The sequence below is a fragment of the Diplotaxodon limnothrissa genome, linkage group LG12 (genome assembly GCF_057381915.1).
Source record: "Diplotaxodon limnothrissa isolate DT_005_m linkage group LG12, D_limnothrissa_male_GT1.1, whole genome shotgun sequence".
In the NCBI taxonomy this organism is placed as follows: Eukaryota; Metazoa; Chordata; class Actinopteri; order Cichliformes; family Cichlidae; genus Diplotaxodon; species Diplotaxodon limnothrissa.
Window position 1 is genome coordinate 39521340 of NC_140607.1, and position 18241 is coordinate 39539580.

At 44.3% G+C, this 18241-nt stretch overlaps 1 protein-coding gene and 1 pseudogene across 1 annotated transcript; one reads left to right on the top strand and one right to left on the bottom strand.

The window, feature by feature from the left end:
* Nucleotides 1-668: 668 nt before the first annotated feature.
* LOC146622117 (uncharacterized) lies at nucleotides 669-10788 on the bottom strand (annotated as a pseudogene).
* Nucleotides 10789-16687: 5899 nt separating this feature from the next.
* LOC146622118 (uncharacterized) lies at nucleotides 16688-17944 on the top strand. The gene is made up of 2 exons (XM_085366951.1): nucleotides 16688-16739; nucleotides 17030-17944. The coding sequence occupies exon 2, from the start codon at nucleotides 17039-17041 to the stop codon at nucleotides 17942-17944; it is 906 nt and encodes a 301-aa protein (XP_085223077.1). The 5' UTR covers nucleotides 16688-16739; nucleotides 17030-17038.
* The last annotated feature ends 297 nt before the right edge of the window (nucleotides 17945-18241 follow it).

An 18241-nucleotide genomic window follows, 5' to 3' on the forward strand; every position in this document is an offset into this window, starting at 1 on the left:
TGGACCAGAAAAACACATGTGTGCGGATGCTGTTCATAGACTATAGCTCCGCCTTCAACACCATCATACCACCCAGACTCGTTATGAAACTCCGTGACCTGAACTTTAGTTCCTCCCTGTGCAGCTGGATCCTGGACTTCCTGACAGACATCACCTCATCCACACTCACACTCAGCACAGGTGCCCCCCAGGGATGTGTGCTCAGCCCCCTGCTTACACCCTGTTCACCCACGACTGTACAGCAACACACAGCTCCAACACCATCATCAAATTTGCAGACAACACCACCATCATCGGCTGCATTTCTGATGGAGATGAGATGGCATACAGGGCAGAGGTGAGAGCCCTGACCTCATGGTGCCGCAACAACAACCTGCTGCTTAACGTCAGCAAAACCAAGGAGCTCTGTGTGGATTACAGGAGACTGCAGAGAGGAGGCCACACCCCCATCCACATCGAAGGAGCAGAGGTGGAGAGAGTCAGCTGCTTCAGATTCCTGGGCATCAACATCAGCGAGGATCTGAGCTGGTCACACCATGTTGGTGTGATCACAAAAGCAGCAAGATAGCAGCTCTTCCTCCTGCAGCGCCTGAGAAGATTCAGCATGAACCTCAGAATACTTACAAACTTCTATCGATGCCCCATTGAGAGTATTCTGACTGGCTGCATCACCACCTGGTACAGCAGCTGTAATGCTCTGGACTGCAAAGCTCTGCAGAGGGTGGTGAGATCAGCGCATCACCAGGACTGAACTGGCAGCCATGCAGGATCTCTGCAGACAGCACTGCATGAGGAAGACACAGCGGATCCTCTCTGACCCCGGCCACAGACTTTTCACACTCCTGCCGTCCGGCAGGCGGTTCAGGAGCATCCAGACCCGCACTACCAGACACAGAGACAGTTTTTACCCACAAACCATCAGACCTTTGAACTGCTGACATCCCATACACACCACTACACACTGTACACTGTCACTTCAACAAATGCTACTTAAATGCTCATCGCACAACTTTGTACAACCTGAGATACTCTTGCACAAACTTGTAAATACCAACTAAATTCTCTAATATTTAATACTTCTTCTTTTTATTGTTATTATTATTATTATTATTATTCTTATTATTATTATTTTATTACTACCACTGCTATTTTCTGTTATTTTCTTCTCAATATAACTGCACACTCTCTATATGCTCATGTAAAGCTGAGGAGCACGAGCCAAAGAATTTCATTATGGATAAATGTGGCTACACTGTTTATGACAATAAAACTTGAAACTTGGTTATTGTACTCGGCCCTGAAAATCTTAGAAATATGGTATCTAAGCAGATTCTTACTCTGGATGGCATTACCTTGGCCTCCAGTAACGCTGTGAGGAACCTTGGAGTCATTTTTGACCAGGACATGTCCTTCAATGCACATATTAAACAAATATGTAAGACTGCTTTCTTCCATTTGTGCAACATCTCTAAAATTAGAAATATCCTGTCTCAGAGTGAAGCTGAAAAACTAGTTCATGCATTTATTACTTCCAGGCTGGACGACTGTAATTCATTATTATCAGGAAGTCCTAAAAACTCCCTGAAAAGCCTTCAGCTAATCCAAAATGCTGCAGCAAGAGTCCTGACAGGGACTAGAAAGAGAGAGCAGATTTCTCCTGTTTGGCTTCCTGTTAAATCCAGAATTCAAAATCCTGCTCCTCACATACAAGGTCTTAAATAATCAGGCCCCATCTTATCCTAATGACCTTGTAGTACCATATCACCCTATTAGAGCACTTCGCTCTCGCTCTGCAGGCCTACTTGTTGTTCCTAGAGTATTTAAAAGTAGAATGGGAGGCAGAGCCTTCAGTTTTCAGGCCCCTCTTCTGTGGAACCAGCTTCCAGTTTGGATTCAGGAGACAGACACTATCTCTACTTTTAAGATTAGGCTTCAAACTTTCCTTTTTGCTAAAGCATATAGTTAGGGCTGGACCAGGTGACCCTGAATCCTCCCTTAGTTATGCTGCAATAGACATAGGCTGCCGGGGATTCCCATGATGCACTGGGTGTTTCCTTTCCAGTCACCTTTCTCACTCACTATGTATTAACAGACCTCTCTGCACTGAATCATATCTGTTATTAACCTCTGTCTCTCTTCCACAGCATGTCTTCATCCTGTCTTCCTTCTCCCAACCAATCACAGCAGATGGCCCCGCCCCTCCCTGAGCCTGGTTCTGCAAATGCAGACAATGATCGCACTTCAGTTTTATTACTGCTAAGTGCTGCGTTTGACACTGTGGGTCACTGTATTTTATTGGTGCTTGCTCATAGGGGGTCATATGATTGTTGGGTTTTTCTCTGTATCTATGAAGCGCCTTGAAGCGACTTTTGTTGTGATTTGGCGCTATATAAATAAAATTGAATTGAATTGAATTGAATTGATAGGCTTGAACATTTTATTGGAGTTACAGGAAATGTTTTATTATGGCTGAGATCCTACCTGTCTGGGAGGTCTCAGACTGTTAGTTTTAATAATGATCTCTCCGAGACCTGTGCAGTGGGGCATGGGGTCCCTCAGGACTCTGTACTTGGATCATTGTTTCAAGTCTCCGCAACTCTGAAAGTCTCCGTGTGATCAACAACAGACACACATTATGCCCCTATCATGGTCTAACCCAATCAGAGTGTTAAGAGATATACTCTAAAACACTTCTTCAGTAGAGACTCAGAGAAGAGAAGCACATAGAACTTCTTGCTAGCAAGGGCGGCCTCCAGAACTGAGACTCGCACTGAGGACTGCCCTAGTCTTTATTTATATGCTTCAGTGAGCGTTTGTTCCTTACATTGGAATGTGGAGGTGTACGTGTGTGTGTGTGCGCGCGTGTGTGTGTGATCCTGCTGATCAAAGGGTCATATAACATAAAAGCACAGGAGGAACATCCTTGGTCATAAAGAGGGTAGTTTCCCCCACACCCTAGATGGTTCACCCTAAATAACACAGTGAAGCCATACAAAGGGGAGGAATTTTCCCCACATCAAACAGACCTTCCCTAAACCTGCTGGTCTGGAAGTCCAGCAGTTCATCTACACAAAAGGCACTTAGACTAAAACAGACATAGCTACGTTAATCCTACCGTAAAACCGCGGTCAACTTTTGGAGGTCTTCCTGAGTCGAGCCCAGCAGGGCGATGTCATCTGCGAAGTCCAAGTCATTGAGATTACGCGCTTCATGCCAGGGCACACCGATGCCAGCTTGATCAACTGATCGTCGCATGATGAAGTCAATTACCAACAGGAAGAGGAAAGGGGATAGCACGCATCCTTGTCGGACGCCAGTATTAATCTTGAAGAAATCTGTGCAGCTGCCCTCCGTCCGGACGCAGCAACGGGAGTTGGAGTAGAGACAACGAAAGGCATCTACAAACTGCTGAGGGACTCCATAGTGGCGTAGGATTGCCCATAGAGTCGACCGGTGGATGCTGTCAAAAGCCTTCTCGAAGTCAATAAAATTAATAGAAATCTTCCTTTGGTATTCCAATGTTTGTTCAATGATCATGCGGAGGGTGAAGATTTGCTCGACGCATGACCGGCCACTCCGAAACCCAGCCTGCTCTTCTCGCAATCGTTCGTTCACTGCGTGTCGTAACCGATTCAGAAGAGTGAGGCAAAACACTTTCCCGGGTACCGACAGCAACGTGATGCCCCGCCAGTTGCTACAGTCACCCAAATCACCTTTTTTTGGAAGTTTGATGATGGTGGCTTTTGTCCAATCATCGGGTACATGTGATGTTGACCAGCAGGCGTTTAGGAGTCTTGTAAGGGCGGCTTCAAGATGGGGTCCGCCATGCTTCAGCATTTCGGCGAGGATTTCGTCCAGGCCTGCGGCCTTTCCACTCTCGAGGAGTCGGATCGCTGTCTTGACTTCAGTGATGGTGATTTGTCCAATATCGACAGGAAGAAGATCCATGGAAGTTGCCAGGTCTTCGGCCTCGAACCGTTGGGGTGGCAGGTTGGTTCAGAGTATCGCGGAAGTGTTCGACCCATCGTTGGTCTTGTTCAGCTGCAGTAAGGAGGACACGTCCATTTTTGTCTTGGATTGGAACACCGCGGCCACCACGAGCCCCAGTTTGATCTCGTACAATGTGATATAAGGTTCGGGTATCGTTCCGATCGGCTGCTTCTTGGGCTTTGATGCCTTTAGCTTCGATCCATTCACGCTTGTCACGCCGGCAGCTGCGTTTGACCTGTCGGGCAAGGTCTTGGTAGGTGGCCATGGCCCTCTCACGCTGGTCTGCAGAAGCATGTGGGTCAAAGGCCACCTGGTCCCGAACTGACTTTGCCAAGCGACGTTGATCTATAAGTTTCCATGAACGGTCGGAGATCCAGCGCTCCTTAAAGCCGCCCCGTCGGCGACCAATCTTCGATTCTGCTGCACCGACCACAGCCTCTTTTAGCTCATCCCAGAGTGTATCTGGATTTTCGTTGTTAATTCCTTCCGCAGCAAGGAGCTGGAAGCGGTTTCTCAATTCGAGTTGAAATTCCGCTGCCGTATTTGCGTCTTTTAGGCGTTGAATGCTAAAAGGACTTGGCCGCTGCAGTCGTGGTTGGAGGCGCTTCAGGTGAAGTTTACATTTGGCAATTAGCAGGTAGTGATCAGAGTCAATGTCGGCTCCATGCCACACTCTAACATCGCTAATGGTGGATGCCCAGCGCGATGAAATGCAGATGTAGTCGATCTTGTACATCCGCCACCGGGGGGCTTCTACGTCACCTTGTGTATCCGCTTGTGGCCGAAGAAGGTGTTCTTGATGGTCGGCCGGTTTGCCTCACAGAACGAGATCAGCCGCCCACCGTTTTCATTTGTCATTGTTGCGATTCCATACGGGCCGATAGTCGATTCCAGGCCATCCCGGTTACTGCTTATTTGCGCGTTGAAATCTCCGCCCACGATCAGCCAATCATGACGTGGGGAGTTGTTAATGGCATCCTGGAGCATCGCATAGAAACCATCCTTGTCAGTATCATCAGCCTCTTCTGTTGGAGCGTATACTTGAAGAATTGTGACTTTCACATGCCTAGATTGGAAACGAGCCAAGATTAGGCATGTGAAATGGGCTTCCAGGCCAGCAATGATGTTGTTGCACATCGCGAGAGGATGAAGCCCACGCCGCGTGCATGATCTTGGGCATGGCCAGAGTAGAGCACCATCTTTCCATCACTAACCATCTTCCCGCTTCCTGCCCATCGCATTTCTGAGATGCCCAAGATGTCCATACGGTACGAGTCAAATTCATATAGAAGCTGGGCCAATTTACCTGTTTGGTACAGAGTCCGTACATTCCATATTCCATAACGAGTAGTTTCTTTTGGGTCGAAAATTGGTCGACGCATCGGGCAGTGGACGACCCGAGGGCTTTTCTCCACTGCCGTCATTAAGGGTTGCCGATCATCTTCGCCCTGATTCAGTCGATAATGAGATTCACTTGCTGTTTCCGTAGCAATTGGAGTTTTTACAGGGTGGGGTTGCTAGCCCCACGCCCAACCCTCCTCCTTTCTCATCCGGGCTTGGGACCGGTAATGGCAGAGTTAAACCAAATATAATGGAGCAACGGAACAAAAAGTTTTCTAAATCTAATTCACTTATATCTGCAGACACTGTGAAGCCATACGGGGTCTCTGGCATTTCACCGTGACATATGCAGTTCATGTAAAGAAGATCCCCTATAAGTGAAATTTCAATTTGGCAAGACCCCGAAATAAGCATGCCCTCTAGCTAAATAAAAATGAAATTACTACACCTCATGCAGTATCATTATCAAAATTACTTCAACACAGTAAACCTTGATTTCCTTCAAACTCAATTTACTGTTACACTCAAACTCACAGCTGGCTTGAGTGTCTTAAATCATATGTCAACCCCTTGGACCTCTGCGTCTGGTATTACTCTTTTTCTCACAAATAAGTTTTTCTCAAAATGATCTTCTGACCATTAGCTATTTCTGAGGCCACAAATCTCAGCAGCGCCACCTGAGTAAAATCTTAGTAAACGTCTTTACTAAGGGGGAAATTCTTCAATTTCGTGACTATAACACTTATTAAACCCATAAACTGACCAACAACTCTTATATTTTTTTATTCTTTAAACACACATTGGTCTCTTTCTCTCTTATTTCCTTAAAATGACATCTCAAGTTACTTTTAGCTCAGTACTGTCTTTTACGAGTCGACCTTGAATGCAACGCTACTTCACAGTCTCATTTGAACTCAGGCAAAAACTCAAGACAGAGATCAACCAGTAATTCATTGAGTACAATTTTAGAATTATGATCCAATACAGCACAATTTCCGTTTAAGAGGTTTGTGCCTTACCCTTTTTAGTTGGGCCCACAGTAGTCAAGAAATCACCGAGACGTCTGCCCGTTCGACCACCCGTCTCCTCTGGCCTCTGGCCTCGACCACCACAGAAAGCAACACCTCTATTGCTCTACACTGCCCGCATCCTCCACCAAATACTGTTGCGAAATCAATCAATGTAAAGCAGTGACACAAACCACGGAGGCTCAGAAGAGTGCAGTCAAACGATGAGTTTATTAACACACAGGAGAGAAAACATCAGCATATGTCTTCTGACAAAAGTACATGTTGAGAACACTTTTAAAGCATGGCGCAAAAATAGGTTAAAGACGTTAGTTACAGTAAATGGAACATCTTAGATGGCTATAAACAGCTATAAACAGACATAGAACTTCTCATTTCTATAACACCTTCAAAACAAGGCAATAACTTCAAGCCTTCAGGGTCTCTGAGGGCTGGTTGTTGACTCCAGTCATCTGTTACCAAGTAGACTAAAATGCAGTTAGAAGCTAAATGAGTTAAGGCCTCAGGCCTGACACATTTCTAGATTATATGTGTATTGTAAGCATGTATGCAGTTATCCTTCTATGCTCTAGTCTTTAACACAATAGATTGTGAAGTCATCGCGCTTCACAGCTTAAGACCCTCTGTAGACTGAGCAACAACTCTGAATGAGGACAAATACTATGCAATGTGTATGAAATACTTCTGGCCGTACCTGTAATAAAAGTTAACATAATAAAAGGATCCTTAAATGAACATCTTCAATAAACAACTTTAATGCAATATCAATACTGTGAGAAATATTATTAAATGGAATAATGCTGTAAAGAATGTTATTAATTATAATGATACAGGTTATGTGGCAGCAATAAAAGAATTTCTGTATCTCCACATCCTCCATGGTGGAGCTCAGCGTTCACTCTGATAGAGCCCACTGTGTTCTCTGTGAGTGGGAAAGTTTCCCGCTGACACACCTGCTGTGAGCACCTGTGTGTGGGCAGAAAGAACAGATTAGTTAAAGCAGAAAGGTGAGTCAGTTTAATGAGTGACAGCTTTATGTTTGTTCCGTTGGTACAAACCACAGGTTCAGATGCTGATTTCACAGGAAACAGCATGAATGAGGGTTGATGATATGATAAGCTTCTCTGGGACTTGGTGTGTGTGCATGTCTGAACACGAGTGTGTTCACAGCCTGTTTTCCTTTGTAGGACTCTGTGAGTCCAACATCATCGCGGCTCAGTGCAGATTAACCTGTCACCATCTTTTCAGTGACAGGCTGCAGAGATTTCAGCAGGATATGATGGAAGCAGCTCAAAGCAAAGGAAAGCAGCTCCCTGCAGAGCAGAAACCACTCTAAGGCTACGTTCACACTGCAGGTCTTAATGCTCAATTCCGATTTTTTGATCAAATCCGATTTTTTTGTCTGCTTGTTCACACTACAAATAAAATGCGACAGCAAACGTGCTCTAGTGTGAACGCTCAAAGCGGCCGCATGCGCAAAAGAAGACATCACACACAACGCGCTCTGTTTAGACCCAGAGCAAACAGTGTTGTTTGGCCCTTAATATAAAGAATTCGGACTTTACGTTTGTGCTTTAAGTTATTTTGTTATTTACATAATAATGTAAATAACCTAATAATGATCCTCATTGCTGTTTTAGAGGAGCGGAGCTTCAAAGGATAGCTGCAGATTTCTCTGAAAATCTGCAGATTAGACAGTACAAAGAAAGTGTTCACGTTGTCTTCCCAATAGTTTCACTAACATCTACACTGGACGGACAGGAAGCGTTCGCCATGTCTTCTCCGGCGCTGATAATCGGTGTCTGTCTTGTGTCAGTGACGTAAAAGACGGATTTAATGCGACATGACCATCAAACAGCAGTCGCTTTCTGAAACATCAGATATGTATCGGATTCAGGACCACATACGAAAGTGGTTCAGATCGGATTTGAAAATATGGGATTTGTGCCGTTCACACTGTCACACCATGATCGGATAGATGGTCGCAGAGGGTCAGAAAAATCAGATTTGATGCGCTTTCGCCTGCAGTGTGAACGTAGCCTAACAGTGCCACTATCGTTTAAGTCCTTCATGGGCTCACTGCTCCCTACATTACATCGTGAAGGCTGATGAAGCTCAGGTCAGACCCTCCTGACTGCTCTCTCTGCCTGCCTCCTCATCAGAACCACTGGTGGGTCTCCTGCTTTAGCCCTTCAGCTGTTGGAGTCTTTACCAGAAGACCTGAGCTCTGAAAACCTGCTGTCGTAATCCCTCCTCACACTGAGCTTGGACGCAGGACTTGGTTACCGGAATAAAGATATCTGCCCATTTATTTCAATTTATTGGATCTATATCTTCTCCTATTGTATTTATCCAGATTATTGATCGAGGTTTGGTCCTGTGTTTCATTGAACTGTTTTTAATCTTCTTTTGTTTTTGTCTTCTGACTGAATGACCCCTGAATGACCTCTGCTAGAAGACATAGGCCTGTTTGATCCTCATTCACAGGTGAAGGCAGTGGGACGTGTCATGGATCTGTGTGTGTGTATAACCTTCAGGATACAATGCTGACGAGGGAAAACTCGTCCACACACAGTCACTGTCTTGTGTGAATAGCTAGCTTAGCTTGTAGCCAGGTTGTTAGCTTCTCCATCTGTCCCTTCTGCACTTTCATGCTCAGTATGTCCGATTATTCCAAAATGGATTCAATTTATTTCCGCCTCAAAGTCCTACAAACAACACCCCATAATGAAAAAATGAAATTCTATTAAAATTGTATTAAAATTCAAAAATGGAAATATAACATATGTAAGCATTCGCTGCCTTTGCCATCAGACTCAAAGCTGTGCGTTTTGTTTCACCTGATCATCTGTAATATGTTTCTACCACTGACTGGAGTCCACCTGAGCTCAATTCAGTTGAATGGACACGGTTTGGACAGGGACGCTCAGTCATCATGTCAGAGCACAAACTAGACCTTGAAGTCCAAGGAGTTGTGTGCAAACCTCTGAGACAGGATTGTACTGAAGCCCAGCTGTCGGGAAGGGACCAGAAGAAAGGGTGATATTGGCTCTGATATGATGGATGTTGTTAACAAGGAAGGAAAGTTCTCACTGTTGAGTCGAGTGAACAGTTAGAGCAGGAGATATCGGTGTGATAAAGTTCCCAACTGTGCCAAACAAACTGGTACAGATTAAACGTGACACACAGTCTTCCCTCATCTTTGACCATATTATTGAAAGGATGCAAGAGCTCTCTGAGACGACTATGTGGATTTGCACAAACGTTCCACTTTCAGACTGAATGCTGTCATTGATCTGGGGTGAGGGATTAGCAGATCGCTGGTTAAAAGAAGCCACTCAGACCACTAAATGAATGCAGTTTACATCTCTGTTCAGGAAAAAGTACCATCAGGGGTAAAGACAGCAGAAAATCTGCTCAGTGATCAAAGAGGTTGTTAAAGTGAATTGTTAAATGTTGTCATTTTTATGCTTACCACCTCTACAGATTAAACGTGACACACAGTCTTCCCTGTGAGAGAGTCGATGTTCAGACCCAGAGTAAAGATGTGAAACATCCCTGTAGTGAGTGGATCCTGAAACATGCCGGCTAAAACAAACAGATCCCATCAGACGGATGAATCTGGCTGCAGGTTCATCTGTAGCATCATCTGAGAATGAAAACCAGCCACGAGAAGAGCTTTGAGCCATGCAGGTCAGGTGAATCAGCACAGATGGAAACATGAAGCTGCCACTCAGTAACATGATCCATTTATCTGCCTGATTCTTCTCTTCCTCCAGAATCTGTTTTCATCAACAGACACTTGAGTTCCTGCCACAAACTGGTAGGTGAGCGTGTCACCATGAAGTCCTGTTTCCACTCGTCCTCCTGGCAGTGGGCAGTAATCGCTCCGATGAGTTTGTCTAACAGCAGCAGCAGAGAGCCGATCAGCTGACACTGGAGGGAATGTTCCCACAGAGAGCGCAGTGACGTCTATCAGAGTGAAGCTGGAGACTCCTGAGAGTCATCAGGAAAAACATGTGTGACAGAAAATCAGCTGCAAAGAAAAAACATTTTTATATCTGAAGGATAAAAATCTGAACCGACTTTTTACAGATCGGTCTGAAATGGGCTTCCAGGCCAGCAATGATGTTGTTGCACATCGCGAGAGGATGAAGCCCACGCCGCGTGCATGATCTTGGGCATGGCCAGAGTAGAGCACCATCTTTCCATCACTAACCATCTTCCCGCTTCCTGCCCATCGCATTTCTGAGATGCCCAAGATGTCCATACGGTACGAGTCAAATTCATATAGAAGCTGGGCCAATTTACCTGTTTGGTACAGAGTCCGTACATTCCATATTCCATAACGAGTAGTTTCTTTTGGGTCGAAAATTGGTCGACGCATCGGGCAGTGGACGACCTGAGGGCTTTTCTCCACTGCCGTCATTAAGGGTTGCCGATCATCTTCGCCCTGATTCAGTCGATAATGAGATTCACTTGCTGTTTCCGTAGCAATTGGAGTTTTTACAGGGTGGGGTTGCTAGCCCCACGCCCAACCCTCCTCCTTTCTCATCCGGGCTTGGGACCGGTAATGGCAGAGTTAAACCAAATATAATGGAGCAACGGAACAAAAAGTTTTCTAAATCTAATTCACTTATATCTGCAGACACTGTGAAGCCATACGGGGTCTCTGGCATTTCACCGTGACATATGCAGTTCATGTAAAGAAGATCCCCTATAAGTGAAATTTCAATTTGGCAAGACCCCGAAATAAGCATGCCCTCTAGCTAAATAAAAATGAAATTACTACACCTCATGCAGTATCATTATCAAAATTACTTCAACACAGTAAACCTTGATTTCCTTCAAACTCAATTTACTGTTACACTCAAACTCACAGCTGGCTTGAGTGTCTTAAATCATATGTCAACCCCTTGGACCTCTGCGTCTGGTATTACTCTTTTTCTCACAAATAAGTTTTTCTCAAAATGATCTTCTGACCATTAGCTATTTCTGAGGCCACAAATCTCAGCAGCGCCACCTGAGTAAAATCTTAGTAAACGTCTTTACTAAGGGGGAAATTCTTCAATTTCGTGACTATAACACTTATTAAACCCATAAACTGACCAACAACTCTTATATTTTTTTATTCTTTAAACACACATTGGTCTCTTTCTCTCTTATTTCCTTAAAATGACATCTCAAGTTACTTTTAGCTCAGTACTGTCTTTTACGAGTCGACCTTGAATGCAACGCTACTTCACAGTCTCATTTGAACTCAGGCAAAAACTCAAGACAGAGATCAACCAGTAATTCATTGAGTACAATTTTAGAATTATGATCCAATACAGCACAATTTCCGTTTAAGAGGTTTGTGCCTTACCCTTTTTAGTTGGGCCCACAGTAGTCAAGAAATCACCGAGACGTCTGCCCGTTCGACCACCCGTCTCCTCTGGCCTCTGGCCTCGACCACCACAGAAAGCAACACCTCTATTGCTCTACACTGCCCGCATCCTCCACCAAATACTGTTGCGAAATCAATCAATGTAAAGCAGTGACACAAACCACGGAGGCTCAGAAGAGTGCAGTCAAACGATGAGTTTATTAACACACAGGAGAGAAAACATCAGCATATGTCTTCTGACAAAAGTACATGTTGAGAACACTTTTAAAGCAGTGAGGTATCCGCCCCCCCCCCCCCCCCCCCCATGGCGCAAAAATAGGTTAAAGACGTTAGTTACAGTAAATGGAACATCTTAGATGGCTATAAACAGACATAGAACTTCTCATTTCTATAACACCTTCAAAACAAGGCAATAACTTCAAGCCTTCAGGGTCTCTGAGGGCTGGTTGTTGACTCCAGTCATCTGTTACCAAGTAGACTAAAATGCAGTTAGAAGCTAAATGAGTTAAGGCCTCAGGCCTGACACATTTCTAGATTATATGTGTATTGTAAGCATGTATGCAGTTATCCTTCTATGCTCTAGTCTTTAACACAATAGATTGTGAAGTCATCGCGCTTCACAGCTTAAGACCCTCTGTAGACTGAGCAACAACTCTGAATGAGGACAAATACTATGCAATGTGTATGAAATACTTCTGGCCGTACCTGTAATAAAAGTTAACATAATAAAAGGATCCTTAAATGAACATCTTCAATAAACAACTTTAATGCAATATCAATACTGTGAGAAATATTATTAAATGGAATAATGCTGTAAAGAATGTTATTAATTATAATGATACAGGTTATGTGGCAGCAATAAAAGAATTTCTGTATCTCCACATCCTCCATGGTGGAGCTCAGCGTTCACTCTGATAGAGCCCACTGTGTTCTCTGTGAGTGGGAAAGTTTCCCGCTGACACACCTGCTGTGAGCACCTGTGTGTGGGCAGAAAGAACAGATTAGTTAAAGCAGAAAGGTGAGTCAGTTTAATGAGTGACAGCTTTATGTTTGTTCCGTTGGTACAAACCACAGGTTCAGATGCTGATTTCACAGGAAACAGCATGAATGAGGGTTGATGATATGATAAGCTTCTCTGGGACTTGGTGTGTGTGCATGTCTGAACACGAGTGTGTTCACAGCCTGTTTTCCTTTGTAGGACTCTGTGAGTCCAACATCATCGCGGCTCAGTGCAGATTAACCTGTCACCATCTTTTCAGTGACAGGCTGCAGAGATTTCAGCAGGATATGATGGAAGCAGCTCAAAGCAAAGGAAAGCAGCTCCCTGCAGAGCAGAAACCACTCTAAGGCTACGTTCACGCTGCAGGTCTTAATGCTCAATTCCGATTTTTTGATCAAATCCGATTTTTTTGTCTGCTTGTTCACACTACAAATAAAATGCGACAGCAAACGTGCTCTAGTGTGAACGCTCAAAGCGGCCGCATGTGCAAAAGAAGACATCACACACAACGCGCTCTGTTTAGACCCAGAGCAAACAGTGTTGTTTGGCCCTTAATATAAAGAATTCGGACTTTACGTTTGTGCTTTAAGTTATTTTGTTATTTACATAATAATGTAAATAACCTAATAATGATCCTCATTGCTGTTTTAGAGGAGCGGAGCTTCAAAGGATAGCTGCAGATTTCTCTGAAAATCTGCAGATTAGACAGTACAAAGAAAGTGTTCACGTTGTCTTCCCAATAGTTTCACTAACATCTACACTGGACGGACAGGAAGCGTTCGCCATGTCTTCTCCGGCGCTGATAATCGGTGTCTGTCTTGTGTCAGTGACGTAAAAGACGGATTTAATGCGACATGACCATCAAACAGCAGTCGCTTTCTGAAACATCAGATATGTATCGGATTCAGGACCACATACGAAAGTGGTTCAGATCGGATTTGAAAATATGGGATTTGTGCCGTTCACACTGTCACACCATGATCGGATAGATGGTCGCAGAGGGTCAGAAAAATCAGATTTGATGCGCTTTCGCCTGCAGTGTGAACGTAGCCTAACAGTGCCACTATCGTTTAAGTCCTTCATGGGCTCACTGCTCCCTACATTACATCGTGAAGGCTGATGAAGCTCAGGTCAGACCCTCCTGACTGCTCTCTCTGCCTGCCTCCTCATCAGAACCACTGGTGGGTCTCCTGCTTTAGCCCTTCAGCTGTTGGAGTCTTTACCAGAAGACCTGAGCTCTGAAAACCTGCTGTCGTAATCCCTCCTCACACTGAGCTTGGACGCAGGACTTGGTTACCGGAATAAAGATATCTGCCCATTTATTTCCATTTATTGGATCTATATCTTCTCCTATTGTATTTATCCAGATTATTGATCGAGGTTTGGTCCTGTGTTTCATTGAACTGTTTTTAATCTTCTTTTGTTTTTGTCTTCTGACTGAATGACCCCTGAATGACCTCTGCTAGAAGACATAGGCCTGTTTGATCCTCATTCACAGGTGAAGGCAGTGGGACGTGTCATGGATCTGTGTGTGTGTATAACCTTCAGGATACAATGCTGACGAGGGAAAACTCGTCCACACACAGTCACTGTCTTGTGTGAATAGCTAGCTTAGCTTGTAGCCAGGTTGTTAGCTTCTCCATCTGTCCCTTCTGCACTTTCATGCTCAGTATGTCCGATTATTCCAAAATGGATTCAATTTATTTTCACCTCAAAGTCCTACAAACAACACCCCATAATGAAAAAATGAAATTCTATTAAAATTGTATTAAAATTCAAAAATGGAAATATAACATATGTAAGCATTCGCTGCCTTTGCCATCAGACTCAAAGCTGTGCGTTTTGTTTCACCTGATCATCTGTAATATGTTTCTACCACTGACTGGAGTCCACCTGAGCTCAATTCAGTTGAATGGACACGGTTTGGACAGGGACGCTCAGTCATCATGTCAGAGCACAAACTAGACCTTGAAGTCCAAGGAGTTGTGTGCAAACCTCTGAGACAGGATTGTACTGAAGCCCAGCTGTCGGGAAGGGACCAGAAGAAAGGGTGATATTGGCTCTGATATGATGGATGTTGTTAACAAGGAAGGAAAGTTCTCACTGTTGAGTCGAGTGAACAGTTAGAGCAGGAGATATCGGTGTGATAAAGTTCCCAACTGTGCCAAACAAACTGGTACAGATTAAACGTGACACACAGTCTTCCCTCATCTTTGACCATATTATTGAAAGGATGCAAGAGCTCTCTGAGACGACTATGTGGATTTGCACAAACGTTCCACTTTCAGACTGAATGCTGTCATTGATCCGGGGTGAGGGATTAGCAGATCGCTGGTTAAAAGAAGCCACTCAGACCACTAAATGAATGCAGTTTACATCTTTGTTCAGGAAAAAGTACCATCAGGGGTAAAGACAGCAGAAAATCTGCTCAGTGATCAAAGAGGTTGTTAAAGTGACTTGTTAAATGTTGTCATTTTTATGCTTACCACACATTCTCACATGCATACAGGTGCTTACACATACACACACATAGTGCCTTGTCTTTGTAACCAAGGGGGTTTTACGGTGGGAGGTGCTTTTGCTGTGATGTGTACTGTAATTGTCACGTCAATAAAAAGGTTACGAGGAAGCTGCTCTTTGAAGGATTTGGGCTAGAGACAGATGATGAGCATTATGCTCCACCGCCTGGTTCTGACCAAACCTCTCCCTCGTTAGCGAGTAAAAAAACAGTTGGAGATGTTCTGTTATGTCTTGTGTTCTTCATGAGGAATAAGTCTCTAAACTATCGGGGCTTGTGGAAACACAGACCCAACAGAGGTAATTCCACAGGATTCACATCAGGAGGTGAATGAATCTGCATGTGGTCAGAAATAAACCGTCCTGAGAATAAAGAGAGTCGATGTTCAGACCCAGAGTAAAGATGTGAAACATCCCTGTAGTGAGTGGATCCTGAAACATGCCGGCTAGAACAAACAGATCCCATCAGACGGATGAATCTGGCTGCAGGTTCATCTGTAGCATCATCTGAGAATGAAAACCAGCCACGAGAAGAGCTTTGAGCCATGCTGCAGGTCAGGTGAATCAGCACAGATGGAAACATGAAGCTGCCACTCAGTAACATGATCCATTTATCTGCCTGATTCTTCTCTTACTGACCAACTTCTACTAATGCACCATCGACATTATTCTGTCTGACTGTATCACGACCTGGTACGGCAGCTATAACGCTCTATGGAGGGTGGTCAGATCAGCACAGCGTATCACCAGGTCCGAGCTGTCAGCCATCCAGGACCTCTACAGGCAGCGCTGCAGGAGGACGGCCCAGAGGATCCTCTCTGGTCCCAGCAACACAGCCTCACACTCTTCATGTGGTACAGGAGCGTCCACACCCACAGCAGCAGATTCAGGGACAGTTTCTACTTACAAGCCATCAGGATACTCACCTGCTGAAATATTGGACAGTTTATATTACACACTGTATATATCACTGACTCTGCAGCGGCTAAAGTATTTTTAGTAAACTGTATTTATTTATTTTACTCTTTTTTTTATATTTTTTATTTATATTTGTCTGATTTTTATCTAGATGTTACTGTAGTTTTGTGCGATTTAGTTGTTTTTTCTTTAACGTTGAGGATGCTGTGAGCCTAAGAATTTAATTGCCAAATAAAAACTGAAACGTCTTTAATGACTGTGTGTAGTGATGTTTTTAAAGATGTTACATAAACGATCTTCTCTTGTATCGTGACCCAAAATGGCCTGACTCAAGAAGTCACAGTGGATTCTGTGGAACAGAGAAACTGGGTGGGTCAGTTTGTTGTGTAATTCAGTTGAGTTCGTTATTTGCACGTGTAATTCCAACTAAAAACACACCAGTGATTTCATAATCCTGCTGCTCCTGTCGTGAATATAAAGGCAGGAGTTTCTGTCAGAGATCAGCAGCGTTCAGCCATCCAGAAGACTTCATCCAGCCACACAGCGTCTCTGCACACTCGTAAGTCTACAACCACTCGCTCTGCATCTGTTTTATTTCATTCTGCTGTAAAATGCCGCCCTGCAGCTGAGCCTCTTATTACCATTTTCTCATTGAAACAGTCATCCTCATGTTTTCCAGAATAGCATTTAATTCACAATACTTTTGTTTGACAGAGGTGCTGCAGTTATTATTAATGATGCCATTACAAATGTACTGCAGAATTATTGTTATTAGTTGGTCTTTTAAGCCCATTGCTGATTTCTCTCCATTTTTGTCTCTGTGTGTTTCCTTTAACTTTGTTAATGCAGGAACTCAAAATGCCCGAGTACATCACTGAACTCCAAGTGTCTTTGAATAAAGATGAGGAGGAGACTTTCAGTAAGCAAGGCTTCCGTAAAATTCCTGTTAATCTGAACCAAGGAGCTGGAGGAAACATCATCTACCTTTGGTACATGAAAGGCATGGGCGCAGGAATCTCCACCATTCAATTTTCATTCAGCCAAGAGATGGCCAATGGCCTGTTCGAAGCAAAATATACAAAGATCGATAAAAACCTCAATGAGGGAGCAGGTGGAGACAAAATCTACCTGTGGTACTCCAAGTCTGTGGAGAATGTTCCCATCGTGGACATTGATGCCACTGAAGATGCAAATGCTGAAGCTCAGAAGTTTAAAGAGAGACTGGGAAACAGCTGGGAGAGACTGGCCTGTGACCTGAACCGCAATGCTGGAGGAAACCTGATCTACATGTGGGTGAAGAGGGAGACACAAACCTATATCTCTGAGATCAAGACCACTATTAACTGCAGTAGAGATGGGGATAACTTCAAGAATGGCTACATCCGAGTGGATGAAAACACCAACAGGGGTACAAATGAGAGAGGTAGTCCTACGCCTACCATCTTCCTCTGGTACCGCCTGAGCACCTACCTCAAGGATGCCTTCAGAGATCTGAAAGTCTCCACAAACCAGGACGACTATGAAAAGTATCAACAAAACGGCTACCTGCTGGTGAACCAGGACCTGAACAAGGGGACTGGAGGAAACAAGGTGTACCTGTGGTACAAGAAAGGCGGCAGCGACAAACCCATCAAGGCCGTCACTGTGATCACCAACATCCCAGGAGCTGTGGACCCGTACCGGAGTGCCGGGGTCAACGTCATCCAAGAGAGCCTAAACGCGGGCGGCAACGGTGTTCCCATTTATGTGTGTTTTAATCAGTGAGGGTAACTATGGTAACAGAGCTGAGCATGCTCACTGAGCAGAAAGATGTTTCTGTTAAAATGGTTTGGTGATGGTTTTTCTTTCCTTTCTGTAATGATCTTCAATCACTGTGATCTCAGAGCTTTGACTCCACCAGCGATCATTGATCCAATCAATCTGTTTGATTAGCTCTGTATCACTTTATTCTGATGATTGTCTGTTTCAATAAAGCCTCTTTAGCATCTGAAATCTCTCTGTGTCGTGTGTCAAAGCTTCATGTGACGCTTGTTAACAGAATAAAGTGAGCTGAGCAGGATC